The 13603-nt window shown below is 47.4% G+C and overlaps 1 protein-coding gene across 1 annotated transcript in view; it reads right to left on the bottom strand.

Annotated features, from left to right (window-relative positions):
- LOC139279416 (chitinase domain-containing protein 1-like) overlaps nt 1-13603 on the bottom strand; it is a 64361-nt gene that overhangs the window by 14208 nt on the left and 36550 nt on the right. Inside the window, exons 4-5 of the mRNA XM_070898527.1 lie at nt 12149-12193; nt 6970-7076 (exon numbers count right to left, since the gene is read on the bottom strand). Of these exons, the coding sequence (XP_070754628.1) occupies nt 6970-7076; nt 12149-12193 (152 nt within the window). The remainder of the gene's footprint in view (nt 1-6969; nt 7077-12148; nt 12194-13603) is intronic.

The raw sequence follows: 13603 nt of genomic DNA, 5'->3' as shown, positions 1-13603 counted from the left end.
TCCTTCCAGTTTCAGGCCTCCTGCCTCTCGCTCCGTTCCCACTCCTTCCAGTCTCGGGCCCCCTGTCTCCCTCCTTCCAGTCTCGGGCCTCCTGTCTCTCGCTCCGTTCCCACTCCTTCCAGTCTCAGGCCTCCTGTCTCTCGCTCCATTCCCACTCCTTCCAGTCTCAGGCCTCCTGTCTCTCGCTCCACTCCCGCTTCTTCCAGTCTCGGGCCCCCTGTCTCCCTGCTCCCGCTCCTTCCAGTCTCGGGCCCCCTGTCTCCCCACTCCCGCTCCCACTCCTTCCAGTCTCAGTCCCTTGTCTCCCTGCTCCCGTTCCCGCTCCTTCCAGTCTCGGGCCTCCTGTCTCCCCACTCCCGCTCCTTCCAGTCTCAGGCCCCCTGTCTCCCTGCTTCCGCTCCCGCTCCTTCCAGTCTCAGGCCCCCTGTCTCCCTGCTTCCGCTCCCGCTCCTTCCAGTCTCAGGCCCCCTGTCTCCCTGCTTCCGCTCCCGCTCCTTCCAGTCTCAGGCCCCCTGTCTCCCTGCTTCCGCTCCCGCTCCTTCCAGTCTCAGGCCCCCTGTCTCTCTGCTCCCACTCCTTCTGGTCTCGGGCCCCGTCTCCCTGCTCTCGCTCCTTCCAGTCTCGGGCCCCCTGTCTCCCCACTCCCGCTCCTTCCAGTCTCAGCCCCGTCTCCCTGCTCCCGTTCCCGCTCCTTCCAGTCTCGGGCCTCCTGTCTCCCCACTCCCGCTCCTTCCAGTCTCAGGCCTCCTGTCTCCCTGCTTCCGCTCCCGCTCCTTCCAGTCTCAGGAACCCTGTCTCCCTGCTCCCGCTCTCGCTCCTTCCAGTCTCGGGCCCCCTGTCTCCCTGCTCCCGCTCCTTCCAGTCTCGGGCCCCGTCTCCCTGCTCCCGCTCCTTCCAGTCTCAGGCCTCCTGTTTTCCCGCTCTATTACTGTGGATAGCTATGTTAAAGAGTCGGCACAGGCATGATGGGCCGAACGGCTGTATCATTCTATGATTCGATGAACTGTCTCTATTCGCTCATCTACTTAAACCCTCCCCATCGAGATTACCCGGTACAGTGTCACTCCCACACCAGCTCAAGCCTCGGATCAGGAGCCTGACAGAAGAGACTGTCACCCCATTAATCCAAGCTGGATTGAATCCCAATCCTGGAAAATAAGAGGGCAGTTTGTACCAATGACCGCATGCAGTCCCCAGCAGAGCCTTCTTGCACCTTCCTCCACCCTTTAATTTCCAAAGCATTCCATTTGCGCCAGGAGAAGATAGTTAACCGCTCAGTCCAGGGCACCAGTCGGTCAGACCCACAGTAAATGGCTGAGTTAGTGGCACGGATCCTTACCCACCAGTCACATGTGGGAAAAGGCCAGCACGCTCATTTTGCAAACCATTAACGTCCCAATCTGGCCTTTGTTTGTCAAAAGCAGTTAATCCTCTGCCCAATAGGGCAGTAGAAGGCCCACTTCCTTCAGTAATGCCTGCATTAACTACCCTGAAAATGTCTGCAGGGAAAGATTCATTGAACTGTAACTGTTCATCGTGAACACAGAGGATGGCTTGAGAACTAAGATGCAATCACAGGCCCTGTCCTAAACATAGCTCAGATTCAGGACGTTTGCTTTAAATTAAGAACCGAAAGACTGTGCAAAGTTTAATCCTCTCTCCAGGCCTATCGTGATCCCACAGGGCATGGGGAAAACCTCAACACCTTATCCCCACAGATTCCAGGCACCTGATCGTGTGCCTCCAGCTCCCGCTCCAGTCATTGCCCGTCTCTGTTACAAAACCAGACCACGGCTATCACTTTTGAGACCCTGATTCTTTTAACCCTCTCCTGGTTGATGCAGTTTAAGATCAGTGCCTGGCTGCTACTGCCCTGCCCTGGCCCTTCCTATAACTGCCCAGCTCAGCCCAGCCATCAGCATTACGATTGTTCTTAACAGTTTTATGTAGCATTATGAAGGATATACAGCACAGAAACAGGTAATTCGGCCCAACAAGCCTATGCTGACGTTTATGCTCCGCTCGAGCCTCCTCCCGTCTTTCCTCATCAAACTCTATCAGCATTACCTCTAGTCCCTTCTCCCTCATATGTTTGTCTAGCATCCCCTTAAATGCATCGATACTATTCGCTTCACCCACTCCCTGTGGTAGCGAGTTCCACATTCTCACCACTCTTTGGATAAAGAAGTTTCTTCTGAATTCCCTACTGGATTTTTTGGTGACGACCTTATATTGATGGCCTCTAGTTATGCTCTTCCCCACAAGTGGAAACGTTCTCTCTGTATCCACTCCATCAAAACCTTTCATCATTTCAAAGATCTCTATTACCCCTCAGCCTTAATTTTTCAAGAGAAAAGAGACCCAGCCTGTTTATCCTTTGCTACTGTGTATAGCCTCGTATTTCTGGTATCATCCTTATAAATCTTCTCTGTACCCTCTCCAGCACCTCCATATCCTTTTTATAATATGGCGACCAGAACTGTACTATAAGTCTGGTCTAACCAAGGCTCGATACAGGTTTAGCATAACTTTCCTACTTTTCAATTCTATACCTCTAGAAATAAAGCCGCGTGTTTGGTTTGCTTTTTGTCATCATCATCATAGGCAGTCCCTCGAAATCGAGGAAGACTTGTTTCCACTCTAAAAGTGAGTTCTCAGGTGACTGTACAGTCCAATACAGGAATTACAGTCTGTCACAGGTGGGATAGACAGTTGTTGAAGGAAAGGTTGGGTGGGACTGGTTTGCCGCACGCTCCTTCCACTGCCTGCGCTTGTTTTCTGCATGCTCTCGGCGACAAGACTCGAGGTGCTCTTCCTCCACTTCGGGCAGTCTTTGGCCAGGGATTCCCAGGTGTTGGTGGGGATGTTGCATTTTATCAGGGAGGCTTTGAGGGTGTCCTTGTAACGTTTCCTCTGCCCACCTGGGGCTCGCTTGCCGAGTAGAGCGCTAGCTTAGGGAGTCTTGTGTCAATGTGGCCCGCCCAACGGAGCTGGTCGAGTGTGGTCAGTGCTTCGATGCTGGCCTGAACAAGGACACTAACGTTGGTGCATCTGTCCTCCCAGGGGATTTGCAGGGTCTTGCAGAGACAACGTTGGGGGTATTTCTCCAGCGATTTGAGGTGTCTACTGTATAAACCACGCTGGCTTTTTTTTATGGCCTTGCTAACCTGTGTCGCAACGTTTAGTGATTTGTGTATTTGTACTCCGAGATCCCTTTGTTCCTCTACCCCACCTAGATTCGCACCCTCCAAGTAATACGTGACCTCCCTATTCTGCCAACCAAAATGTAATAACTCACATTTATCAGTGTTGAACATTTGCCAATTATATGCCCATTCTGCAGAGTTATTAATGTCCTCCTGTAATTTGTTGCAGTCTCCTCAGCATTGACTATCCCTCCAATTTGGTGTCATCCGCAAATTTATGCTTTTGATTCCAAAAATTGTGTTTTTGATTCCAAAGTCTAAATCATAAATATAAATTGTGAACAACAGTGGTCCAGCACTGATCCTTGTAAAACACCACTACCCACCTTCTGCCACTGTGAATAGCTACCCTTTACCCCGACTCTCTGCTTTTTGTCTTGAAGTCAGCTAGCGATCCATTCTGCTACTTGTCCCCTGACTCTGCATTCTCTGGCCTTGTTCATCAGTCTATTATGGGGTACCTTATCGAAGGCCTTTTAGTCTTCATATTGATTGGACATATCAAATTGGAAAAGGTAGTCTTGAGGAAGAGTTCCTGGAGTGTACGCAGGATGGTTTCTTAGAACAATACCAACCAGGAAGCAGGCTATTTTAGATCTGGTAATATGTAATGAGACAGGATTAATTAATGATCTCATAGTAAAGGATCCTCTTGGGAAGAGTGATCATAGAATGGTAGAATTTCAAACTCAGTTTGAGGGTGAGAAAGCTAGGCCTCAAACTAGTGTCCTGAACTTAAATAAAGGCAACTACAAAGGTATGAAGGCAGAGTTGGCTAAAGTGGGCTGGGAAAATAGATTAAAGGGTAAGACAGTTTATAACTAGTGGCAAACATTTAAGGAGATATTCCATAACTCTCAGTAAAGCTATATTCCAGTGAAAAGGAAAGATTCCAAGAGAAGGATGAACCATCCGTGGCTAACTAAGGAAGTAAAAGATGGTATCAAATTAAAAACAAAGGCATACAATGTTGTAAAGAATATTGGAAGGGCAGAGGATTGGGACATTTTGAGAAACCAGTATAGGACAACTAAAAAAATATAGAGAGAGAAGATAGATTACAAGAGTAAACTGGCAAGAAATATAAAAACAGACAGTAAGAGTTTCTACAGGAAGATAAAAAGGGAGAGAGTAGCTAAAGTAAACGTTGGTCCCTTGGAGGATGAGACTGGGGAATTAATAATAGGAAACAGGGAAATTGTAGAGACTTTGAACAAATATTTTGTATCGGTCTTCACGGTAGAAGACACTAAAAGCATCCCAATAATTGACAATCACGGGACTAATGGGAGGGGGTAACTTAAAACAATCACAATCACTAGAGAACAATTACCGGGCAAACTAATGGGACTAAAGGTGGGCAAGTCCCCCGGACCTGATGGCCTGCACCCTTGGGTCTTAAAAGAAGTGACTGCAGAGATAGTGGATGTATTGGCTGTAGTCTATCAAAATTCCCTGGATTCCGGAGAGGTCCCAGCAGATTGGAAAACCACAAATGTAACGCCCCTATTTAAGAAAGGAGGCAGACAGAAAGCAGGAAAATATAGACCGGTTAGCCTAACATCTGTCATTGAGAAAATGCTGGAATCCATTACTAAGGAAATAGTATCAGGACATTTAGAATATCATAATACAGTCAAGCAGAGTCAGTATGAAAGAGAAATCATGTTTGACAAATTTGCTGGAGTTCTTTGAGGATGTAACGAGCAGGGTGGATAAGGAAGAACCAGTAGATGTGGTGTATTTGGATTTCCAGAAGGCATTCAATAAGGTGCCACATAAAAGGTTACTGCATAAGGTAAGAGCTCACGGGATTGGGGATAATATATTAGCGTGGATAGAGGATTGGCTAACTAACAGAAAAGAGAGTCAGGATAAATGGGTCATTTTCCGGTTGGCAAACAATAACTAGTGGGGGTGCCGAGGGGCCCCAACTATTTACAATCTATATTAATGACTTGGATGAAGGGACCGAGTGTAATGTAGCCAAGTTTGCTGATGATACAAAGATGGGTGAGAAAGCAAATTGTGAGGACACAAAAAATCTGCAAAGGGATATAGACAGGCTAAGTGAGTAGGTGAGAATTGGGCAGATGGAGTATAATGTGGGAAAATGTAAAGTTATTCACTTTGGTAGGAAAAATAAAAAAAGCAATTATTTAAATAGGGAGAGATTAAATAATGCTATGGTAAAGAGGGATCTGGGGGTTGTTGTACATGAAACTCAAAAAGTTAGCATGCAGGTACAGCAAGTAATTAGGAAAGCAAATGGAATGTTGGCCTTTAATGCAAGGGGGATGGAGTATAAAAGTGGAGAAGTCTTGCTACAACTGTACAGGGTATTGGTAAGACCACACCTGGAGTACTGCATGCAGGATTGGTCTCCTTATTTAAGGAGGGATATACTTGCATTGGAGGCAGTTCAGAGGAGGTTCACGAAGTTGATTCCTGAGATGAAGGGGTTGTCATATGAAGAAAGATAGAGCAGGTTGGGCCTATACTCATTGGAATTTAGAAGAATGAGAGGTGATCTTATTGAGGCGTATATGATTCTAAGGGGACTTGACAGGGTAGATGCAGAGAGGATGTTTCCCCTCGTGGGGAAATCTAGAACCAGGGGGTATAGTCTCAGAATAAGGGATCGCCCATTTAAAATGGAAATGTGGAGGAATTTCTTCTCTCAGAGGGTTGTGAATCTTCGGAATTCTATACCCCAGAGAGCTGTGGAGGCTGGGTCATTGAATGTATTTAAGGTGGAGATAGACAGATTTTTGAAAGATAAGGGAGTCAAGGGTTATGGGGAGAGGGCAGGGAAGTAGAGTTGAGGCCAAGATCAGATCAGCCATGATCTTATTGAATGGAAGAGCAGGCTCGAGGGGCCAGATGATCAACTTCTGCTCCTATTTCTCATGTTCTCATGAAAATCTAGATAAATTACATCTACTGCATTACCCTTGTCTACTCTCTCTGTTACCGCTTCAAAAAAATCAATGAGGTTAGTCAAGGAAGACTTTCCCTTTTGAAATCCATGCTGACTATTCATTATTATATTTTTGGTTTCTAGATGTTCTTCTATTCTCTCCTTTAGTAGCGATTCCATTATTGTTCCGACCACTGATGTTAAGCTGACTGGTCTATAATTCCCTGGACAGTTCTATCCCCTTTCTTAAATATAGGTATTACGTTAGCTATCCACCAGTCCTCTGGCACTATACCTTTTTCTAACGAATTATTAAATATGATTAGTATGCCTCTGCTATCTCTTCCTTAGATTATTTAAAAATGCATGGATGCAATCCATCCGGACCAGGGGTTTTATCCTCTTTGAGTTTGATTAGTTTATTTAATATATCCTTTCTTTTTATTTTAAATGCACTTATCTCATTGCTCATCTCATCATCCAATGTCATGTCCACCTGTTCCATCTCCTCGGTAAATACTGAAGCAGAATAATTATTTAATATTTCGGCCATCTCTCTATCGTTACCTGTGGTGTTATCTGTCTATCCCTTAATGAACCTATTCCCATCCCAACGTTCCTTTCTTTATTGATATGCCTGTAAAATATTTTTACTATTTTGTTACACATCGATTAGCCCACTCGAGCCCCAGTTGCTGCTGGCACTACCTCCCACGTGTCCTCGGGGAGATAACTAAATAACGGACACCGCTCAGCAGCCCTGAAATTACTGGCCACTGCTGGCTTCCCCAGGTAGCTGACTCACACGGGAGGGGAGCGAGGCCCTGAAGGGAGGTGACTGACCTTCGCTGTCTGCACCAAGGCTTCTGCTAGTTCCTCGATCTCGTCCTCGCTGCTGAAAATACTTTCATAGTCACGGTATGTCCAGGCATCAAACAAAACTCGGGGAACTGGGGGGAAAAATGCAAATACAAAAAAATAAATCAGCATCAAAAAAGGTGAGAAGGCGCTGTACAAGGTACTGGAACCAGTGTAAAGAAGGTCAACCAAACTGTTCCTGAGCTCAAGGTACCAGCTAGAAACATAGAAACATACAGCGCAGGAGGCCATTCCGGCCCATCGTGTCCGCGCTGGCCAACAAAGAGCCACACGGCCCTCGGTCAGCAGCCCTAAAGGTTACATATAAACCCAAGAACAATGACGGAAAGGCAAAGAGCACTCAGCCCAACCAATCCACATCACACAACTACGACATCCCTTATACTGAAACATTCTACACTCCACCCCAACTGGAGCCATGTGATCTCCTGGGAGAGGCAAAAACCAGATAAAAACCCAGGCCAACTTAGGGAGAAAAGATCTGGAAAAATTCCTCTCGGACCCATCCAGGCAATCGAAATTAGTCCAGATCATCATGCTGGCCGTATTCTATTCCCTGCAGTACTTACCATTATATCTGCTCCGTCCAACAAAAGGTCATCCAGTCTAATCCCAATTACCAGCTCCAGGTCCGTAACCCTGCAGGTTACGGCACTTTAAGTGCCCATCCAACCATCTCTTAAAAGTGGTGAGGGTTTCTGCATCCACCACTCTTCTAGGCAGCGAGTTTCAGATCCCCACAACCCTCTGCGTAAAGAAGCCCCCCCTCAAATCCCCTCTAAACCTTCCACCAACCACCTTAAAACTATGCCCCCTCATGATAGAGCCCTCCGCCAATGGAAATAGACCCTTACTATCCACTATGTCCAGGCCCCTCAATATTTTGTACACCTCAATGAGGTCTCCTCTCAACCTCCTCTGTTCCAATGAGAACAAACCCAGACTATCCAATCTGTCCTCATAACTAAGATTTTCCATTCCAGGCAGCTGAGGGGAGGTTTGGGGCTGGTTGCTCTGGAAGAGAAGGCTGGGGAGAGATATTATTTAAGATCCTTAAGGGAATAGATAATCTGAACTCTGATATGTTTCAGATTGTCACAAACACTAGCACCAGAGTATATAGGCTCAAGCATAGAATAGGGAAGGTGCACAGGCACTACTTTATGTCGAGGCCGGTGAATGTGTGGACCAAATTGCCCAGAGAGAATTGGATCGATATTTGAGAGGATGGGCAATGGAGAGGTATTAGTTTTTGGGATAGACCAGAGGAAATGCAGAAACTTTACCCGGTCACGCACCGTCCCATGTTCCTAAATAAAATATAAGGAAGTACAGGACAGAAAAGGACAGCAAATTCAGTCAGTTTGGTGAATTGTGATAGAGTCTGGTCGGATTGGCAAGACGAGAGAAGGGCCATTCTGAAGTGCTGCCTTTCCCATTACAAATATTTATTGAAAGGTCTGGCTCAAAAACAGTCTAATTGAGGTAAAACTCACCTAACTGTCCCAACCAAAAGAGAGCCACTGGAACAACAGATCTGAGAAGCCCATATTAGATCCACTAGGATAACACTTGGTCGGAGTATAAACCAGGAAATAGTGGGGGCTTGTAAAAAGGGAACAGCAATAATCATGGGTGATTTTAACCTCCATATTGATTGGACAAATCAAATTGGTCAGGGTAGCCTTGAGGAAGAGTTCATAGAATGCGTAAGGGACAGGTTCCTTGAGCACTATATAACGGAACCAACCAGGGGCAGGCTATCTTAGATCTGGTCCTGTGTAATGAGACAGGATTAATAAACAATCTCCTAGGAATGAGTGATCATAGCATGGCTGAATTTCAAATTCAGATAGAGGGTGAGAAAGTTTGATCTCAAACCAGCGTACTAAGCTTAAATAAAGGAAACTGCAAAGATACCAGGGCAGAGTTGGCTAAATTGGACTGGGAAAATAGATTAAAGTGTAGGACGGTTGATGAACAGTGGCGTATATTTAAAGAGATATTTCATAACTCTCAAGAAAAATATATTCCCGTGTGGAGGAAAGGGTGTAAAAGACAAGATAGCCATCCGTGGCTAACTAAAGAAATAAAGGATGGTATCCAATTAAAAGAAGGGTATACAAAGTGGCCAAAACTAGTGAGAGGACATTAGATTGGGGAGCTTTTAAAAGCCAGCAAAGAATGACTAAAAAAATGATTAAGAAAGGGAAGATAGACTCAAAGTAAATTAACACGAAATATAAAACAGATAGCAAGAGTTTCTACAGGTATATAAAAAGGAAAAGAGTGGCTAAAGTAAATGATGGTCCCTTAGAGGACGAGACCGGGGAATTAGTGAAAGGGAACATGGAGAAACTCTGAACAAATATTTTGTATCAGTATTTACGGTGGAGGACACGAAAAATATACCAACAGTGGATAGTCAAGGGGCTATACATTCAGAGGCTGAACTCCAGGACATAGTCGACGTATTTACTCAGGCGTACGAAAGCATGGGCCTTACGCTAAACATCTGTAAGACAAAGGTCCTCCACCAGCCTGTCCTCGTCGCACAGCACTGCCCCCCAATCATCAAGATCCACGGCGTGGCCCTGGACAATGTGGACCACTTCCCATACCTCGAGAGACTCTTATCAACAAGAGCAGACATTGACGACGTGATTCAACACCGCCTCCAGTGCGCCAGTGCAGCCTTCGGCCGCCTGAGGAAAAGAGTGTTCGAAGACCAGGCCCTCAAATCTACCACCAAGCTCATGGTCTACAGGACTGTAGTAATACCCGCCCTCCTGTATGGCTCAGAGACATGGACATGTACAGTAACACACCTCAAGTCGCTGGAGAAATACCACCAACGATGCCTCCGCAAGATCCTGCAAATCCCCTGGGAGGACAGACGCACCAACATTAGCGTCCTCGTCCAGGCCAACATCCCCAGCATCGAAGTACTGACCACACGATCAGCTCCGCTGGGCAGGCCACAATGTCTGCATGCCAGACACGAGACTCCCAAAGCAAGCGCTCTACTCGGAATTCCTTCATGGCAAACGAGTCAAAGGTGGGCAGAGGAAACGTTACAAGGACACCCTCAAAGCCTCCCTGATAAAGTGCAACATCCCCACTGACACCTGGGAGTCCCTGGCCAAAGATCGCCCTAAGTGGAGGAAGTGCATCCGGGAGGGCGCCGAGCACCTCGAGTCTCATCGCCGAGAGCATGCAGAAACCAAGCACAGACAACGGAAAGAGCGTGCAGCAAACCTGTCCCACCCTCCCTTACCCTCAACAACTGTCTGTCCCACCTATGGAAGGGCCTGTGGTTCTCGTATTGGACTGTTCAGCCACCTAAGGACTCATGTTAAGAGTGGAAACAAGTCTTCCTCGATTCCGAGGGACTGCCTATGATGATGATGATAGGGGGGGAGGAACTTAACACAATCACAATCACTAAGGAGGTGGTACTCAGTAAGATAATGGGACTAAAGGTGGATAAATCCCCTGGGCCTGATGGCTTACATCTCAGGGTCTTAAGAGAAGTAGTGGCAGGGATAGTGGATGCATTGGTTGTAATTTACCAAAATTCCCTGGATTCTGGGGAGGTCCCAGCAGATTAAAAAAAGAGGCAGACAAAAAGCAGGAAACTATAGACCAGTTAGCCTAACATCTGTGGTTGGGAAAATGTTGGAGACTATTATTAAAGAAGTAGCAGGACATTTGGAAAAGCATAATTCAGTCAGGCAGAGTCAGCATGGATTTATGAAGGGGAAGTCATGTTTGACAAATTTGCTGGAATTCTTTTGAAGATGTAACGAACAGGGTGGATAAAGGGGAACCAGTGGATGTGGTGTATTTAGGCTTCCAGAAGGCATTTGACAAGGTGCCACATTAAAGGTTACTGTACAAGATAAAAGTTCACGGGGTTGGGGAGAATATATTAGCATTGGCTAGCTAACAGAAAACAGAGAGCCGGGATAAATGGGTCATTCTCGGGTTGGCAATCAGTAACTAGCGAGGTGACACAGGGATCAGTGCTGGGACCCCAACTATTTACAATCTTTATTAACGATTTGGATGTAGTCAAGTCTGCTGACGATACAAAGATGGGAGGAAAAGCAATGTGTGAGGAGGACACAAAAAATCTGCAAAAGGACATAGACAGGCTAAGTGAGTGGGCAAAAAATTTGGCAGATGGAGTATAATGTTGGAAAGTGTGAGGTCATGCACTTCGGCAGAAAAAAATCGAAGAGCAAGTTATTATTTAAATGGAGAAAAATTGCTAAGTGCTGCAGTACAGCAGGACCTGGGGGTACTTGTGCATGAAACACAAAAGGTTAGTATGCAGGTACAGCAAGTGATCAGGAAGGTCAATGGAATCTTGGCCTTTATTGCAAAGGGGATGGAGTATAAAAGCAAGGAAGTCTTGCTACAGATATACAGGGTACTGGTGAGGCCACACCTGGAATACTGCATACAGTTTTGGTTTCCATATTTATGAAAGGATATACTTGCATTGGAGGCAGTTCAGAGAAGATTCACTAGGTTGATTCCGGAGATGAGGGGATTGACTTACGTGGAAAGGTTGAGTAGGTTGGGCCTCTATGCATTGGAATTCAGAAGAATGAAAGGTGATCTTATCGAAACGTGTAAGATTATGAGAGGGCTTGAATAAATTTAAGACAGAGATAGACAGATTTTTGAGCGATAAGGGAATAAATGGTTATGGGGAGCGGGCAGGGAAGTGGATCAGAGTCCATGATCAGATCAGCCATGATTTTATTAAATGGCGGAGTAGGTTCGAGGGGCCGTATGGTCGACTCCTGCTCCTATTTCTTATGTTCTTATGTAATCCATCTGGCAGGCACAAGACCTCACATCAAGGCCTGAGTACTAGTCACCAATTACCCCTTTTCCTTCTATGGGCCCAGTCAGTGTCTCACACACAGGATCATCCAGACCAATCATCTGCATCAATAGAACCACAAAGTATTTGAAGGGGATGCGAGTTCAATGTGGAGTTTAATTGAAATGAAAACACACATTTGAGGGAGCGGAGGCGATTATGACATTAGTGTAAGCGCAGTAACGTCAGGACAGGAGCTACTAAACTGGGGTGAGGAAACAGGCACACAAAAGATACATCACTCACCAAAACTGACTGCTTTGGATTCCGCCCTCACCTTCTTCATCCAGCCTGTTTACCAATAACATGCCAAGTTAGTTTATGTGCAGTCAAAACTAGCATTTCTAGCATAATCATTTCAGGAAACAAGTTAAAGCTATAAATTTATTTAATGAAGGAATGATTTATGATGACACTTTCAGTTTACAGTTTTGAGTATAAGACAAACCAGTATATAAAGCAGCGAGGGGAATGTAACTGACAGACGCGGGCCAACACCACCTCAACTGCTTTGCCGGGATGATCAGCTCAGAATCCCTGGCTCTTTAAAGCAGCAGGCTTCTGCTTTCGATCCAGGTCATTTCTGGGAGCTTGGTTGGGTCACACATGCTATCCAGGCCTCATACCTGCATGCCAAATTCAGTTCATCTTTCTCATATCACTGGCCCGTCGACAGCTCCACAAATAAACTCTAACCCAGAACACAGGACAAAATGAGACCACCAGCCAGACAACCCGTTGTTAGAGACACTAACTCTCCCAGTGTATCCAAGGGAGAGGGCCTACTTACTCAACTTGGTGCTCGAGGTGGGGACTGCCCCTCCCGTCCTATCCAAACATTGTGCAGGTGTGCACCCCTGGTCCCCACCTGCTCCTGGGGCACAGGAGCCTGCTCCACTTTGCCAATTGTTCATACTGCCCTTTCTACCTGCCCGATTATGTCTGCTATTTCAGTTATTTCTCTCATTATGCCTCCGACTGACATGATAACATCACATCTGCCATTTCACCATCTTGTGTGTGTGGGGGAGAGTGAGAGAGGGAGGGGGGAGAGCGCGAGAGAGGGGGGGGGGGGGAGAGCGCGAGAGAGAGGGGGGGGGGAGAGCGCGAGAGAGAGGGGGGGGGGGGAGAGCGCGAGAGAGAGGGGGGGGGAGAGCGCGAGAGAGAGGGGGGGGGGAGAGCGCGAGAGAGAGAGGGGGGGAGAGAGCGCGAGAGAGAGAGGGGGGGAGAAGAGAGCGAGGGGGGGGAAGAGAGCGAGAGAGGAGGGGGGAGAGCGCGAGAGAGGAGGGGGGAGAGCGCGAGAGAGGAGGGGGAGAGCGCGAGAGAGGAGGGGGGAGAGCGCGAGAGAGGAGGGGGGAGAGCGCGAGAGAGGAGGGGGGAGAGCGCGAGAGAGGAGGGGGGAGAGCGCGAGAGAGGAGGGGGGAGAGCGCGAGAGAGGAGGGGGGAGAGCGCGAGAGAGGAAGGGGGAGAGCGCGAGAGAGGAGGGGGGAGAGCGCGAGAGAGGAGGGGGGAGAGCGCGAGAGAGGAGGGGGGAGAGCGCGAGAGAGGAGGGGGGAGAGCGCGAGAGAGGAGGGGGGAGAGCGCGAGAGAGGAGGGGGGAGAGCGCGAGAGAGGAGGGGGGAGAGCGCGAGAGAGGAGGGGGGAGAGCGCGAGAGAGGAGGGGGGAGAGCGCGAGAGAGGAGGGGGGAGAGCGCGAGAGAG

This window comes from Pristiophorus japonicus, chromosome 14 (assembly GCF_044704955.1).
Source record: "Pristiophorus japonicus isolate sPriJap1 chromosome 14, sPriJap1.hap1, whole genome shotgun sequence".
Lineage (NCBI taxonomy): Eukaryota > Metazoa > Chordata > Chondrichthyes > Pristiophoridae > Pristiophorus > Pristiophorus japonicus.
Note: the sequence above shows the minus strand (reverse complement) of the source record. Positions and strands in the feature narration are given on the sequence as shown.